Here is a 25,718-nt window from a genome sequence, read left to right on the forward strand (position 1 = left end):
CTCAATTTATTAACATGCCAGTACAATATTTTAATTCAAATACATTCTTAGACCACACTGGCTATACATGACAAATGAAACTCAGAGAGGAGAGAAAGTAACAAAATGAAAAATAAAATCAAAAAGGGTGAAAAAACGAGGATTTTGTCAGCCAGTGGCGAAACCATTAATATGAAAATATAAGCAAATATTTCTACAAGGACCTCCGCCAAGTCGTCCTCAGTGCAAAAGAAAAAAAAAGAAAAAATCTACCCTTTCGAAGTTTACCTTACAAAGACAGAACAGACACTGAATAAAAACCAGGCATGAATCAATGAAAATGAATTTACCAAGATGATTGGGCAAGGATCTTTCGCCTTGCAATAGTTTTAGCTGGTCTACAATTTCGGTTTTCATTAGATATGCAAATAGGTTCTTTTAAGATATTTCATTAAGCCCAATTTACGACAGTTTAATCTTGAAGGACTCAATCAATATTTTCACCCGAAGTAACTTAAAAGAACCTATTTGCATATCTAATGAAAACCAATATTGTAGACCAGCTAAAACTATTGCAAGGCGAAAGATCATTGCCCAATCATCTTGGTAAATTCATTTTCATTGATTCATGCCTGGTTTTTATTCAGTGTCTGTTCTGTCTTTGTAAGGTAAACTTCGAAAGGTTAGATTTTCGTTTTTTTTTTTTTTTTTTTTTTGTTTAGCACTGAGGACGACTTGGTGGAGGTCCTTGTAGAAATATTTTCTTATATTTTCATCTTCATGGTTTCGCCACTAGCTGACAAAATCCTCGTTTTTTCACCCTCTTTGATTTTATTTTTCATTTTGTTACTTTCTCTCCTCTCTGAGTTTCATTTTACAATATTTTACTATTACGCCCTCTAGCTGCATCTTCAAGATCCTCGGCAGTTTTATCCATGGCCTCCACCTCACTTTAGAAAGATATATTTACCAAAAATAGTGTTTTCAGCAACCTAATTGGTGCCAAACAAATGCAAGACACCAAATCATGGGTAAGGGTTCGAATCAGATTGTATCTTTTCCCCAAATCATTGTAAAGATAGAAAAGAAGCTCAAGTTTAATGCTAATGGGCAAAAAGGGAAGGTTGTAACAGAAAAGGTTGTGGAGAAGGAGCGTGCATAGTTGCTTTTTGCTTTTGTGGCATCATTGCTAAAATGAGTCGTTAGAAAAACATTCTTTTTTATTACTTTTTAGTGTCACCAGTCCCATTACGTATATGTGGGGATTTCCCCCTCGTTAATACCTCGCTCTTTGCGCTAAAGTTTTTTTTAGTGCTTTGAAAAGAGCTATTTATTCTAATTAAACGACATTTGTGATTCAGGAGTCATTTTTAAAGAACTGGGACAAAATTCGAACTTTAGCGTCAAGAGCGAGGTATTGACGAGGGGGCGATCTCCCTCATATACTCTCCATAATAATTTCTGTTTTTTTTAAGTTTTATTGTTTCTCCTTACTTTCAGTTGAAGAAACTTGTTTTTTTTATTTATTTATTGGAAAGAGATGTTTATGATCAGGGTTGCAATAAGAATCATTATCATATGTTGTGAAAAGAAAAAGAGGGGGAAGTCCGAAAAATATTAATAAGAAGAAATAACATTGCAGTTATGCTGTCGCATGGTTGTGACTATCTTTTCTACCCTTGGAGAACGTCAATAGCTCGGTGGTCAGGGGTTTTTGCCTACTGAAAGAGAGGGATAGGGGGGGGCAGGAACCTCGAAAGCGGAAATTTCGATCTGTATCAAAATGCTTGTTACGAGATGTAACAAGTTTTGAAGCTGATTATAATTTTCTAATTGTATTAAAGATCCTTTAAAAGTTGTTATATCTAAAATTATGTATCGCTATGAGTACTCTGAAGCAAATGGATAAATTATCGCAACGATTTTGGAAACAAAATCATGCAGATTCGGAAAGTGGCTTAGAGGCTGTAACCCCCTCCCTCTCTAAGGGATCTTTTTTTTAGCCCTTATGGGTCTGTGATCCATAATCCCCTGGGGCAGTGATTTTTATGTTAGTTATAACAAAACTAAAGGTGTTATATGCTAAATATTAAAAATTTGGCTATATTTTTATATATTCTATATATTTTATATATTTATTTTAAAATTTGGCTATAAATTTTATATAAATATAAAAATTTGGTTATATGCTAAATATTAAAAATATTAAAAATCGTTATGTCCTATTTGCATGCTTATGACAGTTTTTAATTGAAATTTATGCTCTCGAGACTGCATAAGATTCTCCCAGGGCTTGAAGGTCAAAAAGATATATATATTTTCTGTAAAAGCAGGACCGTATCCAGGATTTTTTTCGGGAAGGAGTCTAAGCGTCATTTTACCTATAACTTATACCTTGGTTAACAAGTGATAGAAATAGTTTGGGGGAAGAGAGGTTCAAAGTCGATAATCCATTTCCCTCTGGATAGGCCCCTTCAGAGAGCATCATTTGGTCTTGAATTTTATATAGTTTTGCAGATATCATATACTTTTCCTTTTCAAGGGGAGATGCCAAGGCCTTTCCGTTGTGGGGGGCCATGGTTGGAAACACTCATTTTTGACCTCTGGTCTCACAGTTACACCATCCCATCAATATCACCCAAGGAATTATAATGCTTCTATTTCGCTTTTATTATGCATCAATTTCTCTGCTAAAGTTCATCCCACCCATTTCTAACATCTTAAAATCAGTTTGAGTGTAACCCTGCCACCATTTTATACCTTCCTGTTGCGATAACTAGGTAAGGCTACTGTAATCAATTTTTAAACAATTGACAAATTTGCTTATGATTAGATTAAATTGGAATGAGTTGCCTCAGTGAAACTTGTTACGCCCAGCAAGACACTACCCATACATCATTTTCTAATTAGTTATTGATGAGCAAAAACTGAAATGCAGATGAATTGATAATTTATTGGCTTAGGTATGGTGCTTGGAAACACTGGTCAGACTTAGGTGAAGAATTACAAGCATTGTTGATTAAGGAACTTGTAAATTCGCAAGTGGTATTTCAAAAGGTGGTATTTTAAGCTGAATAAATTTTTCTGGAGACTAGTAAAGCTAAAATGAAAAAAAAATTGTGTTTCTATTTGTGTTGAGGAACAGCTGCTTATGTACCATATGTTTTTGTCGGTACATCTAGATTTTGAAAACATGTTTTTTTTGTATTTTATTTTTTAAAAATTAATAATAGCAAATTATCCCCTCCCCAGATTTTGATAAATGCTTGTTATGGTTTTTTCGTTAAAAAAAAATGCAAAAAACAAAAAATTTTCCCCCTTTCTATCTGGAAAATACCTTTTTTTATATCATCATTTAAAAAGTTGAAAAAAACCTTGAAAAAAAATAGTTTAAATGTTGGCAGGTCAAAATTTCCATTATTTTTTATTTTTTTGAAAGGAAATGTAAAACTCTTTGTTAAAACAATTGCAAGTAAATTTTGTTCCTCCCCTATATTTTCGTAATTAGACACTTTTACTGGGTTTTCCATTTCGGCTTTCTTTTAATTGGGACAAAAAATGTTCGTATATCTCATATATTCCCCGAAATTTATCATTTTGACCCTGAAGGTGGATGAGAATCATCTAAACGTGGTTAATAGTAATATACTTTGGTCAATAGTAACCAAAACTCCAAAAATAGGAACTTTAATACGATTGGCTTTTAGGCTGATTCCAACACTACAAATTTCATTAAGTTTCATGTTACCCACTGAAAGATACAAGCCTGAGAAAATTTGATTTATTTTCGAGAATGGGAGGGAAACCCCCTCAAAAAGGCAATTGATCGCAGGTAAAATCCCAACAGTAAATTCAGAATATCAGTGAACCATGCTGAGGAAGTTTCCATCGACAAAAATGTGGAATTTTACTCCTTTTTTTTCACCAAAGAAAGATCTCCGATGTGTGTTTAGTTGGGTTTTTTTTTTTCGTTTTTTGTTTTTTTTTCAATAAATCATGTATTGATTTTATATATAAATCTGTTTTTGTTTTATGGTTATCAAAGGGGGAATAAAAAAAAGTCGTGAAAGTTTTTTTGCTATTCTGGAAATTTCCGATTATGGAGATACGAGTTTTTGATACCCGACTGATGTTATGTGATTGACGCTGTAGCGGTGCGTAATATTGATTTGGCCGACAAATGTGACTTCAATATGGCTGATGTAGTCTTTTTGGCACCCTTAATTTGTAGAAAGGCCTTTATGGTTGGGTCTTTGAGGCCGGGCCTGTGAAATTTAGAATTTTGAGAACATGGTTCGATCACGACTTTTGACAAAGATTAAATTTAAAAAATCATATTAAAGTAAAGAGCGACATTAATAATTATAAAAAGTAATAATTGATCTGTATAAGAGGGGGCATCCCCTCCTCAATCCCTGCTTTTGACACTAAAGCTTAGAGTGATTTACCATTACTGATTTATCAGTAACTGATTTATTTATGTAATAATGATTTTTATGTAAATTTATTATGTAAATGATTTATTTAAGTAATAAGCGGGTAGGTAGGCTCAGGAAGAGATTATGGTACAAAGACAACATTTTTCTGAAATAAGAATGGAGCTATCGCCCGCAACACCCGTATTCAGGCTTAGTCCAAATGAATGAATGAATTTCTGTATTCATTGGAAGGTTTACGTAGAGTTAGAAAATTTCGGATCAAAATGTGCTTTTGAGGTATGAGGCAACCCACCCACCTACACAATAGTCCACGGGCCCTCCTCCGTAATAGCTGCTGCTCAATTATACACTAGAGTGTATAATTTTATCAAACATCAAGTGAATCATCGTGGCTTTAAAATAAATGTCGCTCTTTAGGCTAAAGTTTGACTTTCTCACAACTCTATTTTTTCTTAGAGAATGAAAAACTTTAGCGTAAAGAGCAAGGCGTTGAGGAGGGGACAGCCTCTTTCATATACGGAATAATTTCTGCTCGTTTTAAGTTTTAACGTCGTTCCCTACTTTCAGTTAAAAAAAACTTTTTTTTTTATTTAATATAAACAAAGAACCATTACAAAGAAATTGCACATAACCTAACATAATGCTACAGAAATCTACTTTTATGATTCATCGCGAGACGAAGGAATCGTGCCATGCTTCTCATACCCATAAAACACTCATCCGCACACACATTCACCAATCACTCAAAATCATAATCCCCCTTACCAATCACTTCCAGTCTCCAATCACTCAGATCCTCACGTTCACACATAAAGTGATACACGCTCTCGTCTAAACCTCCACACATAGGACAAAAATAAGGACCAGCCTTTGACTTTTACCTCCCGATAAATTTTCTTCTTTACTATATTAACCGTTATTAACCGTTTTTATTTTGTTAAATACTGTTTTAAACGATATTAACCGTTTATTTTGTATGGACTGCATGAGTCTTTAGGAACGAATTTGCCACCACCCGTATTACTGAAAGTGGCAGGCTTATTCTATGCCTCAGAATTTTAACCGATAGCAATTTGGCCCTCTTTAGGTTATAATGTAATTTTGGCCTCAAAATGGCAGAAAACGCCACTTAGATTTGGAACAGTATTTTCGATTAATGAAAAAGAGCGCTAAAGTTTTAATTTCCGTTCGAATAAATCCGATTTTTTTGAACGATGGTTTTGGGCCACTAACTCCCATGGAGAACAAAAGCAAAAAAACAAACAAACAAACACGCGAGAAGGATGGTCCTTCTCGAAAAAAATCAGGTTTCCACAATTTTATAGATAGGAGCTTGAAACATCTATATTCAGATTCTCTGGTATACTGAACTTGATGGTGTAGTTTTCATCAAGATCACTTGCCTTTTCGGGGGTATTTTTCTCCTTTTCCGAAAATCTGACAAATTTTCTAAGGCTCGTAAATTCTCATGGGTAACTTTAGACTTGGTGAATTTTATATATTTAGAGACATTGTTAGATCTTTGAATTTAGGAAAAAAAAACAAGTTTTTTCAACTGAAAATAAAGAGCAACATTAAAACTTAAAACGAACGGAAATGATTACCTATATGAGGGGTCACCCCCTCCTCAATAACTTGCGCTTTAATCTAAAGTTTGACTTTTTTTTCTTATTATTTAAGTATAACTATTAGAATAATAAGCTTTTGACTATGCTGAGCATAATGGATATATCAAAATTTTCATCAGATGACTTTGGGGAAAAAGGGGAATTGGAGGGGGGCTAAGTAACCTCCAATATTTTTGGTCACTTAAGACGGAAACCAGAATTTTTTATTTCCGATGAAATTAACGTTCTCCCTAGCCTCTAGGGTCAATGGTTCGATATGATCATCCCTAAAAAAAAAAAAAAAAAAAAAAAAAAAAAAAAAAAAAAAAAAACACCCATCCGTGATCATTCTCTTGGCAAAAAAAATGCAAAATTCTACGTTTTTTGTAAATAGGTGCTTGAAACTCCCTATAGTAAGGTTCTCTGATAGGCTCAATCGTATAATGTGATTTTCATTAAGATCATTTAAAGTTTTGGGGGTGTTTCTCCCCTTTTTCAAAACTTGGGCAAACTTTCTCAGGCCCGTAACTTTTGATTGGTAATATTAAACTTGATCAATGTTGCATATTTTGAATAAGCAGGCAAACTCGATTTGTTTGATGGATCAATTGTTATCAAGACTCTGTCACTTAGAATTTTGGTTACTATTGAGCCCCTTTGCTCCTTACGTACAGTTCGTTACCACGAACTGTTTGATGTATTGTTATCAAAAACCCTTATTTTAGAGTGTTGGTTACTATTAAGACGAGCTGCATCTTACTTACAGTTCTTTACCACGAACTGATTGATTTTCCGAAGTGTTGTTAGTATAACTGTTGGATTGTGACAAACTTAGTATGCCAACCACTTAAGAAGGAAACAATACAAAACTCTTGCGCTTCCATAAAGAAATGAGGTTACGAGACATTGTGAGGTTATACCATTAGCTCCATATTGTGAAGGATCAATTATAATTCGCTTTTATCAGAATCTTCGTATTTCGTGATTCCTAAATTTTCTACGTTACTATTATTTTTCATGACCACACTGCCTTTTCTATGACGAAAACAATAAGAATTCCAAATAGGGATAGGTCCTTTTATTAGACAGTGAAATGAAAATATAAAACAAAGACTAAATATTTCGATGACACAATCGGTCATCATCATCAGTAGAGTTACTAACTTATCAAAATTAAAACAAACTGCTTTTATACTAAACAAAATAATCACTTCCGGGTCAAAGCAAGTTACCGGTCCATTGACTTAAAAAGTTCACTAACTGTTCTTGAATTTTTTAATACTGCGTTTAGTAAAGGTGGTACAAGTTTCTTCAAAATTGCAGGTCAAAGCAGGTTACCGGTCCATTGACTTAGTTCACTAACATGTTCTTGAATCTTGTAATACTGCGTTGAATATTCTTCTAATTAAAAATGAAATAATGCTGAATTTACAGGTGCTAAATTTATTCTTCTAATAGCAAATGAAATGTTGGTGATTCTGAAATTGGTCTGTCATCCCCATATATACGACGTTACTATTATTTTTCATGACCACACTGCCTTTTCTATGATGAAATCAATAAGAATTCCAAATAGGGATAGGTCCTTTTTAAGAATTCCAAAAAGGACTTATCCCTATTTGGAATTCTTATTGATTTCGTAAATTTTCTACTTTAATAAATTTAATAGTCAGTGTGAATTGACGGTTTTAAGCATATAGCTTAGTGCCATTAAGGATCATTCAAAACGATTTTTATTGTAATATAGGAAAAGAAGAAATTACTCCTTTGGCAAACCAGACTGATTTGAAGGTTGGAAAACAGTGGTCTTCAACTTCAACGCTTGCTTATAGCTTCCTTAAGGAGTACAACATGAAAAACCTCACATGTGTGATAGATCACCCTGCAGTGAAAGACGGCAGAATAATCCATTGGATTTTGCTCGATGTCCAATGTATGTATGCACATTTTTTCATAAGCGTTTGTTGATCTATGTCAGTTGCTTGTATTTTTGGCCTTTGCAGTTCAAGGATCTGAGGGAAGAGTTGTTAATTTATTGGATTTTAATCTTCTCCTACTTCTCTTCTAAGCCTCTCATTTAATGTTTCTTTTACCTCTTTTTCCTCAGCCTTCTCCAATAGCTTCAAATAGACAGTCTGTTCAACGGATTAACAAAGATTCTTGTCTACACAAGTCCTTAGTTCATCCCCACAACAGGTGGGGTCCGTCCCCCTGACCTCGTCTTGCTAAGCAAAGATTAAGCCATTGAGCCACCACAGTCACTTGCGTTTTCTTTTCCTAGTTTGCTCCATTTTATCCTCCGTTTAAGTTCCTTTGAAGCGACTTTTGTTTTTGCAAAAAGCTTAAACTTGCATCTTTTAGGTTCAAAGAAAGTCTCCTAGCTACTCAACTACGGTATTTATAATAAACGGTTCCTCCTTGGCCCTTTTTGGCATATAGGGGCTCCATACGTGTTTTGTGTGAATTAGTTTAACCGAAGGATCTCTCCCCTGTCGACCCTGCAGTGGGATAACAAAATTCATACAATTTAAGCATACTTTCTTGAAGGAGCCAATTATTTCTTTTTTGTTTTTTCCCCAATTATTTCTCATATCAGTATCATGTAAAACAAAAAGATGTTAGTCTACTAATTAACAAGAAATATATATATAAAAAAACTTAAAATTATTGTCATCCCATTGATGAAATTCTTTCTTACATATTATTTAGCCCGATATTCTTCCTCTTTTTTCATTTCATTTTTCATTTCATTTCAATCATTTTTAGTATTATTTAATATAATGTTATCCCTCACAACATTTGTTGTGAGGGGTACTGAGTTTGTCTAATATTTTTTGTGGTTTGGTTTCAAATATATATATAGAATTTGGTTTAATTTATTGGATTGTCCTGCATCTTTTTTTTTGTTTGGGGGGGGGGGTCTCATAAAATCACTTTTTGTTTGGTTTTTTTAATTATTGTTTTTTCTCTTCTTTGTTTTGTGTGAGTGTATGTGTTGCGTCTTTGAATGGTTGAAATGCAATGCATTATATTGAAAATACTTTCTTTCTTTTTTTTAGTATATATGCCATTTTTGTTTTTCCCCTTTTTTTTCCTGGCCATAGAACCTTACGAGGGGTTCTATATTGATGTGTTTTTGTCGTAAATTTATTGGCTGAATAAAATGATTGATTGATTGATCATAGGGTGATCCACGCGGAATAAATTGATTGCTTGTTATTCCCCTGCTTAGTTTTTGATTTTTGGATTTTTTTTTTGCTTCTTTATTTTTATGTGGATCATTGTATTTTATGATTTTTTTTATTTATTGATTTTTTTTCTTCTTTCTTGTGTTGAGTATCTTAAAGGTGTGAATGTATGATGTTGAAAATGTTTATGTTTTTTCTGTATTTGTTTCATTTTTGTTTCTCCCCTGTTTTTTTCCTGGCCATAGAGCCTTACGGGGGAGTTTATATTGAAGTGTATTTTGTTGAGTTTATTGATTGATTGAGTACTGTCCCTCAATGTATCATAATATCACCATTAAGTCTTAATTTCATTTTCCTCTTTGGCAGCAATATCCATTAATTATTTTTACTAATTTTGTGCTTAATGAAAAAAGTTTATTGTCCTTCATTTCAGGGAGCACGAATTCTTGAAAATGCAGGGAAGGGTAAAATATATTATTCAAAATCTATGATAGTGTGTTGTAATTTGATTGATTTTTTTTTCTATTGTTTTTCAACAAAAGAAGGTATAGGGTTCAGTTGCTTCCTCAATCGGTCTATAATATCCTTCATAAGCGTCTATAACGTCTATATAGTTTCCTACAGGCTAATGGTTTACTGAGCGAGACCTAATTCAGATTTCACACAGGGCACTCGACGACAAATGCTTTGCAACAACTTATGGAATCAATTAATAGTGGTATGGACAGAGGTGAAACACCTTTGTCTGTATTTATAGATATTAATTAAAAACACTTTTTCCTTAAAATAAGTTTTCAAAAAAAGTAAAGAACTCCATTAAACCAAAAATGAACAAAAATAGAATAAAATAATCTACCAAGCATACAACTACTACAAATCAGTATCAATAAATAAATGACACCTAAAAAGAACAGAAATTAAAATAAATAACATATTCAAACTCTAAACGAGCAGATATTATTATGAATAGGGTTCAAAACCTCTATGCTTTCTAGAAGCCAGGATATAATTTGTACTTTACTGAAAAAAATTCTTTTAAATGTTTTCACTTTCATAGCTTGAAGAAACCCACAATGAATTAAGATTTTAAGGAATAAATATGAGCATATCCCTGTTAAACTGATAATGCACATTCATTTGATTTTTTTCAGTAAAGCACAAATTATATTCTGGCTTTTAGAGAGCATAGGGGTTTTGAACCCTACTCATATTAATTTCTGCTCGTTTTGAGATTGACTCTGTTATTTATTTTAATTTCCGTTTTGGGAATAATTTATTTATTTATACTGATTTCTGGAAGTTGTATGCTTGGTAGATTATTTGATTCTATTTTTGTTCATTTTTGGTTTAATTACTTTTTTTGAAAAACTTGTTTTGTGGAAATTTTTTTTTTTAAATTAATTTCTGTTGGTTTCGTATTGACATAGTCTTTTTCAGGGAAAACGAAAATAATAGTTTGAATCTTTCCGGTTATCAAACAGTTCGTGGTAAAGAACTGTAAGTAAGGAGCGATCTGGCTCAACGGTAACCGAAACTCTAAAAAACGGAATTTTGATACAAATAGATACATCAAAAGAATCAGATTTCAATTCTGATTTCAAATATATTAGTTTCATCAAGTTTAGTATTACCTATCAAACGTTACGCGCCTGAGAAAATTTGGCTGATTTTAGAAAAAAGGGGGAAAGAACCCCTAAAAGTTATAGAACCTTAATGAGAATCACACCATCATATTCAGCGTATCAGAGAACCCTACTGTAGAGTTTTCAAGTACCTGTCTTCAAAAATGGGGAATTTTGCATTTTTTGCCAGAAGAAAGATCACGGATGCGTGTTTTTGTTTTTTTGTTTTGTTTTTTTCCCCAGGGGTGATCGTATCGACTCAGTGGTCCTAGAATATCGTGAGAGGGCTCATTGGAACGGAAATTAAAAGTTCTAGTGCCCTTTTTAAGTGACCAAAAAAATGGAGGGCAACTAGGCCCCCTCCCACGCTCATTTTTTTGCAAAGTCACCAGATCAAAATTTTGAGATAGCCATTTTGTTCAGCATGCTCGAAAATATGATAACTTTGTCCTTTAGGATGACTTAATCCCCCGAAGTTCCTGGGGGGAGGGCTGAAAGTTATGAGCTTACCCAATGTTAACATATAGTATTGGTTATTGGGAAGTACACAGACGTTTTCAGGGGGGATTTATTTCTGGTAGACGGGGGAGGGGTATATGGGAGGATCTTTCCATGAAGGAAGTTTTCAAGGGGGAAGAGACATTGCTAGTAGAAGGGGGGGGGGTCCGACTCCCAGGACTCACCCCTGCTGCCACCTACAACTTTTTTTAACATCAAATATGGGCATAGCCTCCCTAGGGAGAACACGTGGTTAATGGGGTCAATGACCTAAATTTCCAAAGGTGTCGATGTTGTTGTTGATGTAAGTGCACGCTCTCAGCGAATGGCAAGGTCGAGGTTATTGTTGTTGTAAGTGCACGCTCTCAGCGAATGTTATGAGTTTCCAGAAATAGAAAACAGCATTTGTTGTTGTTTTGGACATGTACATGCTCGAGGTAAATGTTATGATGTCAGGAAACAGCATTTGTTGTTGTTGTTGTTGTTGCTCGAGGCAAATGTTATCAGTTTCCACGAGGACAATACCCCTTCGAATCCCGATCCGGACACTTTTTTTTAAAACTCCCACGAGGACCACGTGGTTTATGGTCCTAATATGGGCATAGAGTCCCTAGGGGAGATGGATTTCTGAGAAATTGATTGCGTAATCAAAGTCTGTCAATGACCTCTTTTTACAAGGTCGATGTTGTTGTTGTTGTTGTAAGTGCACGCTCTCAGCGAATGTCAGGGTGTCCAGAAATAGGAAACACCATTTGATGTTGTAAGCTCGAGGCGAATGTCAAGATGTCCAGAAATAGGAAACACTATTTGTTGTTTTGGGCAAGTGCACGCTCTCAGCGAATGTCAAGGTCGATGTTGTTGTTGTTGTTGTTTTGGCCATGTGCATAGAGTCATTAGGGAGAACACATGGTTAATTAAAGCGATTGGGAATTTGGAACACCTGTGCTGTCAGTCATTAATCAAATTGTTTCCGGGCAAAGTTTAATAATGTCTGACAAGTACTGTCAATCATTAATCAAATTGTTTCCAGGCGAAGTTTAATAATGTCTGACAGGTGATGTCAAGATTGATTGATATGTCATGAAAGGGGAATTAATTTGTTGTTTCTAAGGGGAATTATTGATTCACGAAAGGGGAATTAATTGTTGTTTCTAAGGGGAAGGTGGGGAAAAGATATATTGATTACGTAATCGAAGGGAAAGAATTTCTGAGAAATTGATTACATAATCGGTAGAACCCTATCAGAAGGTCATGACGGGAATCCATTTATGGGCATAGAATGACGTAATCGACTAAGACAATTGGATTTCTGAGAAATTGATTACATAATCGGTAGAACCCTATCAGAAGGTCATGACAGGAATTCATTTATAGGCATAGAATGACGTAATCGACTAAGACAAGCAAGTTACTTTCTTAATGTCCCTCCTAAACCCATTTTGCAACTTGAAGTACTTATCTTTTTCACCAACAACTATACTTTACAGCTTTTTGGATACCTCAACACCAAGAAATACTTTTCAAAGACCATTTCAGAGCAAGTTACTTTCTTAATGTCCCTCCTTAACCCATCTTCCAACTTGAAGTACATATCTTTTTCACCCACAACTATACTTTACAGCTTTTTGGATACCTCAACACCAAGAAATACTTTTCAAAGACCAGTTCAGATAGTGTTAACTACAGGTTGTCCCTTCTACACCAATTTTCCATGCTCTAGTACTTATATATTTCATTCACTCATTGACTTTTAAGATGCTAGGAGACCTGAACACCAATAAATACATTTCATCGACAAGTTCATAGCAACTTAATTTCTTATTGTAACTCATAAGCCCATTATGAAACTTTAAGAACGTATATTTTTCAAACAAAACAGTGCTTTACAGCTTTTTGGATACCTCAACACCAAGAAATACTTTTCAAAGACCATTTTAGAGCAAGTTACTTTCTTAATGTCCCTCCTAAACCCATTTTCCAACATGAAGTACTTATATTTTTCATCCACAACTATACTTTACAGCTTTTTGGATTTCTCAACACCAAGAAATACCTTTCAAAGACCATTTCAGAGCAAGTTACTTTCTTAATATCCCTCCTAAACCCATTTTACAACTTGAAGTACTTATCTTTTTCACCCACAACTATACTTTACAGCTTTATGAGTGGCCCAACACCAAGAAATACTTTTCAAAGATCATTTCAGAGCAAGTTACTTTCTTAATGTTCCTCCTAAACCCATCTTCCAACTTGAAGTACTTATCTTTTTCACCCACAACTATACTTTACAGCTTTTTGGATACCTCAACACCAAGAAATACATTTCAAAGACCATTTCAGAGCAAGTTACTTTCTTAATATCCCTCCTATACTCATTTTGAAACTTGAAGTACTTATCTTTTCACCCACAACTGTACTTTACAGCTTTTTGGAAACCTCAACACCAAGAATTTCTTTTCAAAGAACATTTAAGAGCAAGTTACTTTCTTAATTTCCCTCCTAAACACATTTTCCAACTTGAATTACTTATCTTTTTCACCCACAACTATACTTTACAGCTTTTTGAATGCTCCAACACCAAGCAATACTTTTCAAAGGCATTTCAGAACAAGTTCTTTTCTTAATATGCTTCTTAAATCAATTTTACACATTCTAAATTTTTCCATAGTAGATAGAAAAAGCTATATCATAGCTGTGAATATTTTCTCGAAAGATAAGCAGTTCTGTTTCAATTTTAAATTTTCTCAATGAAGTGAAGAAAAGTTCAAGTTCTCTTCTGAATTTTCTCAATGAAAAATAAATTAGTTTTTATTCAATTCTATTTTTCCAAATAATATAAAAATTTTCCACTTTAGTTCAAATTTTTCTCAAAGGGATGAAAAATTTAAAATACTGTTCCAAATTTTCTCAACGAAGTGAAGAAAAGTTCAAGTTCTTTTCTGAACTTTACCAAAGAACACACTTAAATTCTAATTTCTCCAGAGAAAAAAAAAATCTTCCACTTCAGTTTTTTATTTCACAAAGACATAAAGAAATTTAATGTTCAATTCTAATTTTTCGGTGGAAGATAGAAAAAGTAATCCCCAACCCGAAAGGACCCCCCGGGCGTCAAAGGCCCCAGGCCCCCGGTCCCCACAATGCCCACTAAACGACACCGAACCCAAAGGCCCCCAAAGGCCCCCCGACATACCCAAAAGACCAACAATCAATAATTTCTCTTAGAAATAATATTTTTCATCACTGAGAACAACTTTTCTGTTTGAACTAGCAAGTTTTCTACCAAAGATACCAAATATTTTCATAGAAGTAACATTTTTTTATTGTGATAACGACTTTTCTGTCAGAAGTAGCAAGTTTTGCTTAACACTAACAAACATTCTCATCAAAGTAATGATATTTTACCTGAATACTAACATACTTTTACTGAACACACAGAAATTTCTCTTAGAAATAATATTTTTCGTCAGTGATAACACTTTTTCTGTTCGAATTAGCAAGTTTTCTACCAAAGATACCAAATTTTTTCGTAGACGTACCATTTTTTTATTATGATAACAACTTTTCTGTCAGAAATAGCAAGTTTTGCTTAACATTAACAACCATTCTCATCAAAGTAATGATATTTTACCCTTAATACTAACATACTTTTACTGAACACACACAAATTTCTCTTAGAAATAATATTTTTCGTCAGTGATAAAACTTTTTCTGTTTGAACTAGCAAGTTTTCTAGCAAAGATACAAAATTTTTTCATAGAAGTAAAATTTTTTTATTGTGATAAAAAATTTTCTGTCAGAAGTAGCAAGTTTTGCTTAACACTAACAAACCTTCTCATCAAAGTAACAACATTTTACCCTAATACTAACATACTTTTACTGAACAAACAAAAGTTTCTCTTAGAAATAATATTTTTCATCAATGATAACACTTTTTCTGTTCGAACTAGCAAGTTTTCTACCAAAGATACCAAATATTTTCATAGAAGTAACATTTTTGATTGTGATAACAACTTTTCTGTCAGAAGTAGCAAGTTTTGCATAACACTAACAAACATTCTCATCAAAGTAACGATATTTTACTTTAATACTAACATACTTTTACTGAACACACAAAAATTTTTCTCAAAAATAATATTTTTCGTCAATTATACCACATTTTCTGTTCGAACTAGCAAGTTTTCTAGCAAAGATACCAAATTTTTTCTTAGAAGTAGTATTTTTTTATTGTGATAACAAATTTTCTGTAAGAATTAGAAAGTTGTGCTTAACACTAAAAAACATTCTCATCAAAGTAACGAAATTTTACCTTAATACTAACATACTTTTACTGAACAAACAAAAATTTCTCTGAGAAATAATATTTTTCGTCAATGATAACACTTTTTCTGTTCGAACTAGCAAGTTTTCTAGCAAAGATACCAAATTTTTTCAGATACCAAATTTTTTCATAGAAGTAACTTTTTTTTATTGTGATAACAACTTTTCTATCAGAAGTAGCTAGTTTTGCTTAACACTAACAAACCTTCTCATCAAAGTAACGACATTTTACCTTAATACTAAAAAACTTATACTGAACACACACAAATTTTTCTTAGAAATAATATTTTTCGTCAATGATAAAACTTTTTCTGTTCGAACTAGCAAGTTTTCTACCAAAGATAACAAATTTTTTCATAGAAGTAACATTTTTTGATTGTGATAACAACTTTTCTGTCAGAAGTAGAAAGTTTTGCTTAACACAAACAAACCTTCTCATCAAAGTAATCATATTTTACCTTAATACTAACATACTTTTACTGAACAAACAAAAATTTCTCTTAGAAATAATATTTTTCATCAGTGATAACAACTTTTCTGTCAGAAGTAGCAAGTCTTGCTTAACACTAACAAACATTCTCATCAAAGTAATGATATTTTACCTTAATACTAACATACTTTTACTGAACACACAGAAATTTCTCTTAGAAATAATATTTTTCGTCAGTGATAAGACTTTTTGTGTTCGAACTAGCAAGTTTTCGACCAAAGATATCAAATTTTTTCGTAGACGTACCATTTTTTGATTGTGATAACAACTTTTCTGTCAGAAGTAGCAAGTTTTGCTTAACACTAACAAACATTCTCATCAAAGTAATGATATTTTACCTTAATACTAACATACTTTTACTGAATACACACAAATTTCTCTTAGAAATAATATTTTTCGTCAGTGATAACACTTTTTCTGTTCGAACTAGCATGTTTTCTAGCAAAGATACCAATTTTTTTCTTAGAAGTAATATTTTTTTTATTGTGATAACAACTTTTCCGTCAGAAGTAGCAAGTTTTTCTTAACAATAACAATCCTTCTCATCAAAGTAACAAAATTTTACACTAATACTAACATACTTTTACTGAACAAACAAAAATTTCTCTTAGAAAAAATATTTTTCATCACTGATAACACTTTTTCTGTTCGAACTAGCAAATTTTCTAGCAAAGATACCAAATTTTTTCATAGAAGTAACATTTTTTATTGTGATAACAACTTTTCTGTCAGAAGTATCAAGTTTTGCTTAACACTAACATACATTCTCATCAAAGTAACGATATGTTAATTTAATACTAACATACTTTTACTGAACACACACAAATTTTTCTTAAAAATAATATTTTTCGTCAATGATAACACTTTTTCTGTTCGAACTAGCAAGTTTTCTACCAAAGATGCCAAATTTTTTCGTAGAAGTAACATTTTTTGACTGTGATAACAACTTTTCTGTCAGAAGTAGCAAGTTTTGCTCAACACTAACAATCCTTCTCATCAAAGTAATGATATTTTACCCTAATCCTAACATACTTTTACTGAACAAACAAAAATTTCTCTTAGAAATAATATTTTTCATCAATGATAACACTTTTTCTGTTCGAACTAGCAAGTTTTCTAGCAAAGATACCAAATATTTTCATAGAAGTAACATTTTTGATTGTGATAACAACTTTTCTGTCAGAAGTAGCAAGTTTTGCATAACACTAACAAACATTCTCATCAAAGTAACGATATTTTACTTTAATACTAACATACTTTTACTGAACACGCACAAATTTTTCTCAGAAATAATATTTTTCGTCAATGATAACACTTTTTCTGTTCGAACTAGCAAGTTTTCTAGCAAAGATACCAAATTTTTTTCTTAGAAGTAGCATTTTTTGATTGTGATAACAACTTTTCTGTCAGAAGTAGCAAGTTTTGCTTAAAACTAACAAACCTTCTCATCAAAGTAACAACATTTTACCTTAATAATAACATACTTTTACTGAACAAACAAAAATTTCTCTTAGAAATAATACTTTTCGTCAGTGATAACACTTTTTCTGTTTGAATTAGCATTTTTTCTAGCAAATATAACAAATATTTTTATAGAAGTAAAATTTTTCGATTGTAATAACAGCATTTCTGTCACAAGTATCAATTTCTGCTTAACGATAACAAACATTCTCATAAAATTAATGACACTTTACTTTAATACTAACATACTTTTACTGAACAAACAAAAATTTCTCTTAGAAATAATATTTTTCGTCAATGATAAAACTTTTTCTGTTCGAACTAGCAAGTTTTCTAGCAAAGATAACAAATTTTTTCATAGAAGTAACATTTTTTTATTGTGATAACAACTTTTCTGTCAGAAGTAGAAAGTTTTGCTTAACACAAACAAACCTTCTCATCAAAGTAATCATATTTTACCTTAATACTAACATACTTTTACTGAACAAACAAAAATTTCTCTTAGAAATAATATTTTTCATCAGTGATAACAACTTTTCTGTCAGAAGTAGCAAGTTTTGCTTAACACTAACAAACATTCTCATCAAAGTAATGATATTTTACCTTAATACTAACATACTTTTACTGAACACACAGAAATTTCTCTTAGAAATAATATTTTTCGTCAGTGATAACACTTTTTCTGTTCGAACTAGCAAGTTTTCTACCAAAGATACCAAATTTTTTCGTAGACGTACCATTTTTTTATTGTGATAACAACTTTTCTGTCAGAAGTAGCAAGTTTTGCTTAACACTACCAAACATTATCATCAACGTAATTATATTTTACCTTAATACTAACATACTTTTACTGAATACACACAAATTTCTCTTAGAAATAATATTTTTCGTCAGTGATAACACTTTTTCTGTTCGAACTAGCAAGTTTTCTAGCAAAGATACCAAATTTTTTCGTAGAAGTAATATTTTTTTATTGTGATAACAACTTTTCTGTCAGAAGTAGCAAGTTTTGCTTAACACTAACAAACCTTCTCATCAAAGTAACAAAATTTACCCTAATACTAACATACTTTTACTGAACAAACAAAAATTTCTCTTAGAAATAATATTTTTCATCACTGATAACACTTTTTCTGTTTGAACTAGCAAGTTTTCTACCAAAGATACCAAATTTTTTCGTAGAAGTAACATTTTTTGACTGTGATAACAACTTTTCTGTCAGAAGTAGCAAGTTTTGCTTAACACTAACAATCCTTCTCATCAAAGTAATGATATTTTACCCTAATACTAACATACTTTTACTGAACAAACAAAAATTTCTCTTAGAAATAATATTTTTCGTCAGTGATAACACTTTTTCTATTCGAACTAGCAAGTTTTCTACCAAAGATACCAAATTTGTTCTTAGAAGTAACATTTTTGATTGTAATAGCAACTTTTCTGTCAGAAGTAGCAAGTTTTTCTTAACACTAACAAACATTCTCATCAAAGTAATGATATTTAACCTTAATACTAACATACTTTTACTGAACACACACAAATGTCTCTTAGAAATAATATTTTTCGTCAGTGATAACACTTTTTCTGTTCGAAATAGCAAGTTTTCTATCAAAGATACCAAATTGTTTCTTATAAGTAACATTTTTGATTGTGATAACAACTTTTCTGTCAGAAGTAGCAAATTTTGCTTAACACTAACAAATATTCTCATCAAAGTAACGACATTTTAGCTTAATACTAACATACTTTTACTGAGCAAGCACACAAAGTTCTCTTGGAAATAATATTTTTTATTTCTATGTCTGAATTTATTTGTTTACATGTATGGGTTGGTGTTTGGTTAGGTTAGCTAAGCTAGGTTAGGTTAGGTTAGCTAAGTTAGGTTAGGTTAGCTAGTAAACATTTCTCCATGTTTAAGTTAGGTTAGGTTAGGTTAACTTATCATGAGCGCTCATGATAAGCTAACCTAGGCTAACTAAAGCATGGTACAAAGTCGACATGGGTGGATTTTCTGGTGAGTATGGTTAGGTTAGGTTAGATCAAGTTAGGTTAGGTTAGTTTAAGTTAGGTTAGGTTAGCCTACGTACGCGCGCGTACGTAGGCTAACCTAACCAAACTTAACCTAACCGAACTTGATCTAACCTAACCTAACCATACTCGCCGGAAAATCCACCCAAGTCGACTTTGTACCATGCTTTAGTTAGGCTAGGTTAGCTTATCATGAGCGCTCATGATAAGTTAACCTAACCTAAACTAACTTAAACATGGAGAAATTTTTAATAGCTAACCTAACCTAACTTAGCTAACCTAAACTAACTTAGCTAACCTAACCTAACCTAACCAAACACCAACCCAGACATATAAGCAAATAGATTCAGACATAGAAGTGAAAAATATTATTTCTAAGAGAACTTTGTGTGCGTGTCCAGTAAAAGTATGTTAGTATTAAAGTAAAATGTCGTTACTTTGATGAGAAGGTTTGTTAGTGTTAAGCAAAACTTGCTACTTCTGACAGAAAAGTTGTTATCACAATCAAAAAATGTTACTTCTAAGAAAAAATTTGGTATCTTTGGAAGAAAACTTGCTAGTTCGAACAGAAAACGTGTTATCACTGACGAAAAATATTATTTCTAAGAGAAATTTTTGTGTGTTCAGTAAAAGTATGTTAGTATTAAAGTAAAATATCATTACTTTGATGAGAATGTTTGTTAGTGTTAAGAAAAACTTTCTACTTCTGACAGAAAAGTTGCTATTACAATCAAAAATGTTACTTCTAAGAACATATTTGGTATCTTTGGTAGAAAACTTGCTAGTTCGAATAGAAAAAGTGTTATCACTGACGAAAAATATTATTTCTAAGAGAAATTTTTGTTTGTTCAGTAAAAGTATGTTAGTATTAGGGTAAAATATCATTACTTTGATGAGAAGGATTGTTAGTTTTAAGCAAAACTTGCTCTTTCAGACAGAAAATTGTTATCACAGTCAAAAAATGTTACTTCTACGAAAAAATTTGGTATCTTTGGTAGAAAACTTGATAGTTCGAACAGAAAAAGTGTTATCATTGATGAAAAATATTATTTCTAAGAAAAATTTGTGTGTGTTCAGTAGAAGTATGTTAGTATTAAAGTAAAATATCGTTACTTTGATGAGAATGTTTGTTAGTGTTAAGCAAAACTTGCTACTTCTGACAGAAAAGTTGTTATCACAATAAAAAAATTTTACTTCTATGAAATAATTTGGTATCTTTGCTAGAAAACTTGCTAGTTCGAACAGAAAAAGTGTTATCAGTGATGAAAAATATCATTTCTAAGAGAAATTTTTGTTTGTTCAGTAAAAGTATGTTAGTATTAGGGTAAAATGTTGTCACTTTGATGAGAAGGTTTGTTAGTGTTAAGCAAAACTTGCTACTTCTGACAGAAAAGTTGTTATCACAATGAAAAGATATTACTTCTAAGAAAAAATTTGGTATCTTTGGTAGAAAACTTACGAGCTCCAACAGAAAAAGTGTTATCACTGATGAAAAATATTATTTCTAAGAGAAATTTTTGTGTGTTCAATAAGAGTATGTTAGTGTTAAGGTAAAATATCATTAATTTGATGAGAAGGTTTGTTATTGTTAAGCAAAACTTGCTACTTCTGACAAAAAAGTTGTTATCACAATAAAAAAATGGTACGTCTACGAAAAAAATTGGTATGTTTGGTAGAAAACTTGCTAGTTCGAACAGATAAAGTGTTATCACTGACGAAAAATATTATTTCTAAGAAAAATTTCTGTGTGTTCAGTAAAAGTATGTTAGTATTAAGCTAAAACATCATTACTTAGATAAGAATGTTTGCTAGTCTTCAGCAAAACTTGCTACTCCTTACAGAAAACTTGCTATCACGATAAAAAAATTTTACTTCTATGAAAATATTTGGTACCCTTGGTAGAAAACTTGCTAGTTCGAACAGAAAAGTGTTATCACTGACGAAAAACATTATTTTTAAGAGAAATTTGTGTTTGTTCAGTAAAAGTATATTAGTATTAAGGTAAAATATGATTACTTTGATGAGAAGGTTTGTTTGTGTTAAGCAAAACTTGCTACTTCTGACAGAAAAGTGTTATCACAATAAAAAAATGTTACTTCTATGAAAAAATTTGTTATCTTTGCTAGAAAACTTGCTAGTTCGAACAGAAAAAGTGTTATCATTGACGAAAAATATTATTTCTAAGAAACATTTGTGTGTGTTCAGTAAAAGTATGTTAGTATTAAAGTAAAATATCGTTACTTTGATGAGAATGTTTGTTAGTGTTGAGCAAAACTTGCTACTTCTGACATAAAAGTTGTTATCACAATCAAAAAATGTTACTTCTATGAAAAAATTTGGTATCTTTGCTAGAAAACATGCTAGTTCGAACTGAAAAAGTGTTATCGCTGACGAAAAATCTTATTTCTATAAGAAATTTTTGTTTGTTCAGTAAAAGTATGATACTATTATGGTAAAATGTTGTTACTTTGTTGAGAAGGATTGTTAGTTTTAAGCAAAACTTGCTACTTCTGACAGAAAAGTTGTTATCACAATAAAAAAATGCTACTTCTAAGAAAAAATTTGGTATCTTTGCTAGAAAACTTGCTAGTTCGAACAGAAAAATTGTTATCATTGACGAAAAATATTATTTCTGAGAAAAATTTGTGTGTGTTCAGTAAAAGTATGTTAGTATTAAAGTAAAATATCGTTACTTTGATGAGAATGTTTGTTAGTGTTATACAAAACTTGCTACTTCTGACAGAAAAGTTGTTATCACAATCAAAAAATGTTACTTCTATGAAAATATTTGGTATCTTTGGTAGAAAACTTGCTAGTTCGAACAGAAAAAGTGTTATCAGTGACGAAAAATATTATTTCTAAGATAAATTTTTGTTTGTTCAGTAAAAGTATGTTAGTATTAGGGTAAAATGTTGTTACATTGATGAGAAGGTTTGTTAGTGTTAAGCAAAACTTTCTACTTCTGACAGAAAAGTTGTTATCACAATCAAAAATGTTATTTCTAAGAAAAAATTTGGTATCTTTGCTAGAAAACTTGCTAGTTCGAACAGAAAAAGTGGTATCATTGACGAAAAATATTATTTCTGAGAAAAATTTGTGTGTGTTCAGTAAAAGTATGCTAGTATTAAGGTAATATATCGTTACTTTGATGAGAATTTTTGTTAGTTTAATTCAAAACTTACCACTTCTGACCGAAAAATTGTTATCACAATCAAAAAATGTTACTTCTATGAAAATATTTGATATATTTGCTAGAAAACTTGCTAGTTCGAACAGAAAAAGTATTATCACTGACGAAAAATATTATTTCTAAGAGAAATTTGTGTGTGTTCAGTAAAAGTATGTTAGTATTAAGGGTAAAATATCATTACTTTGATGAGAATATTGTTAGTGTTAAGCAATACTTGCTACTTCTGACAGAAAATTTGTTATTACAATAAAAAAAATGGTACTTATAAGAAAATAAGTTGTATCTTGGGTAGAAAACATGTTAGTTCGAACAGAAAAAGTGTTATCACTGACGAAAAATACTATTTCAACACTACATTTCAGTGTGTTCAGTAAAGTTGTGTTAGTATTAAGGTAAAACATCATTAATGTGATGATAATGTTTGTTAGTGTTAAGCAAAACTTGCTACTTCTGACAGAAAAGTTGTTATCACAATCAAAAAATGTTACTTCTATGAAAATATTGGGTATCTTTGGTAGAAAACTTGCTAGTTCGAACAGAAAAGTGTTATCAGTGATGAAAAATATTATTTCTAAGAGAAATTTTTGTTTGTTCATTAAAAGTATGTTAGTATTAAGTTAAAATATCATTACTATGATTAGAAGGTTTGTTTGTGTTAAGAAAAACTTGCTACTTCTGAAAGAAAAGTTGTTATCACAATCAAAAATGTTACTTCTAAGAAAAAATTTGGTATCTTTGGTAGAAAACTTGCTAGTTCGAACAGAAAAAGTGTTATCATTGATGAAAAATATTATTTCTAAGAGAAATTTGTGTGTGTTCAGTAAAAGTATGTTAGTATTAAAGTAAAATATCATTACTTTGATGTGTGGGTTTGTTAGTGTTAAGCAAAACTTGCTACTTCTGACAGAAAAGTTGTTATCACAATCAAAAAATGTTACTTCTATGAAAATATTTGGTATCTTTGGTAGAAAACTTGCTAGTTCGAACAGAAAAGTTGTTATCAGTGATGAAAAATATTATTTCTAAGAGAAATTTTTGTTTGTTGGTCTTTTGGGTGTGTCGGGGGGCCTTGGGGGGCCCTTGGGTGCGGGGTCCTTTGGTGGGCATTGGGGGGACTGGGGGGCCGGGGGCCTTGGACGCCCGGGGGGTTCCTTCGGGTTGGGGATTACTTTTTCTATCTTCCACCGAAAAATTAGAAGTGAACATTAAATTTCTTTATGTCTTTGTGAAATAAAGAACTGAAGTGGAAGATTTTTGTTTTCTCTGGAGAAATTAGAATTGAAGTGTGTTCGTTGGTAAAGTTCAGAAGAGAACTTGAACTTTTCTTCACTTCGTTGAGAAAATTTGGAACAGTATTTAAAATTTTTCATCCCTTTGAGAAAAATCTGAACTAAAGTGGAAAATGTTTATTTTATTTGGAAAAATAGAATTGAATAAAAACTAATTTCTTTTTCATTGAGAAAATTCAGAAGAGAACTTGAACTTTTCTTCACTTCATTGAGAAAATTAAAAATTGAAATAGAACTGCTTATCTTTTGAGAAAATATTCACAGCTATGATATAGCTTTTTTATCTACTATGGAAAAATTTAAAATTTGTAAAATTGACTTAAGAAGCATATTAAGAAAAGAACTTGTTCTGAAATGCCTTTGAAAAGTATTGCTTGGTGTTGGAGCATTCAAAAAGCTGTAAAGTATAGTTGTGGGTGAAAAAGATAAGTAATTCAATTTGGAAAATGGGTTTAGGAGGGACATTAAGAAATAAACTTGCTCTGAAATTGTCTTTGAAAGGTATTTCTTGCTGTTGAGGTATCCAAAAAGCTGTAAAGTACAGTTGTGGGTGAAAAAAATAAGTACTTCAAGTAGGAAAATGGGTTTAGGATGGACATTAAGACAGTAATTTGCTCTTAAATGTTATTTGAAAAGTATTTCTTGGTGTTGAGTTATCCAACAAGCTGTACAGTATAGTTGTGCGTAAAAAAGATAAGTACTACAAGTTGGAAAATGGGATTAGGAAGGATATTAAGAAAGTAACTTGCTTTGAAATGGTCTTTGAAAGGTATTTCTTGGTGTTGAGGTATCCAAAAAGCTGTAAAGTATAGTTGTGGGTGAAAAAGATAAGTACTTCAAGTTGGAAGATGGGTTTAGGAGGAACATTAAGAAAGTAACTTGCTCTGAAATGATCTTTGAAAAGTATTTCTTGGTGTTGGGCCACTCATAAAGCTGTAAAGTATAGTTGTGGGTGAAAAAGATAAGTACTTCAAGTTGGAAAATGGGTTTAGGAGGGACATTAAGAAAGTAACTTGCTCTAAAATGGTCTTTGAAAAGTATTTATTGGTGTTGAGATATCCAAAAAGCTGTAAACTATAGTTGTGGATGAAAAAGATAAGTACTTCAAGTTGGAAAATGGGTTTAGGAGGGACATTAAGAAAGTAACTTGCTCTGAAATGGTCTTTGAAAAGTATTTCTTGGTGTTGAGGTATCCAAAAGCTGTAAAGTACAGTTGTGGGTGAAAAAGATAAGTATTTCAAGTTGCAGAATGGGTTTAGGATGAACATTAAGAAAGTAACTTGCTCTGAAATGGTCTTTGAAAAGTATTTCTTGGTTTAGAGGTAACCAAAAAGCTGTAAAGTATAGTTTTGAGTGAAAAAGCTAAGTATTTCAAGTTGCAAAATGGGTTTAAGAGGAACATTAAGAAAGTAACTTGCTCTGAAATGGTATTTGAAAAGTATTTCTTGGTGTTGGGAGACTCAAAAAGCTGTAATGTATCGTTGTGGGGGAAAAGTATAAGTACTTCAGGTTGAAAAATGGGTTTAGGAGGGACATTAAGAAATTAACTTGCTATGAAATGGTCTTTGAAAAGTATTTCTTGGTGTTGAGGTATCCAAAAAGCTTTAAAG

At 31.8% G+C, this 25,718-nt stretch overlaps 1 protein-coding gene across 1 annotated transcript in view; it reads left to right on the forward strand.

Annotated features, from left to right (window-relative positions):
• LOC148950805 (kin of IRRE-like protein 3) overlaps positions 1 to 25,718 on the forward strand; it is a 162,290-nt gene that overhangs the window by 45,104 nt on the left and 91,468 nt on the right. The window contains exon 5 of the mRNA XM_089090465.1: positions 7,773 to 7,958. Within this exon, the coding sequence (XP_088946591.1) occupies positions 7,773 to 7,958 (186 nt within the window). The remainder of the gene's footprint in view (positions 1 to 7,772; positions 7,959 to 25,718) is intronic.

The sequence above is a fragment of the Artemia sp. Qi Xiang Cuo genome, chromosome 6, assembly GCF_049724085.1.
Source record: "Artemia sp. Qi Xiang Cuo chromosome 6, ASM4972408v1, whole genome shotgun sequence".
NCBI classification, from domain to species: Eukaryota; Metazoa; Arthropoda; class Branchiopoda; order Anostraca; family Artemiidae; genus Artemia; species Artemia sp. Qi Xiang Cuo.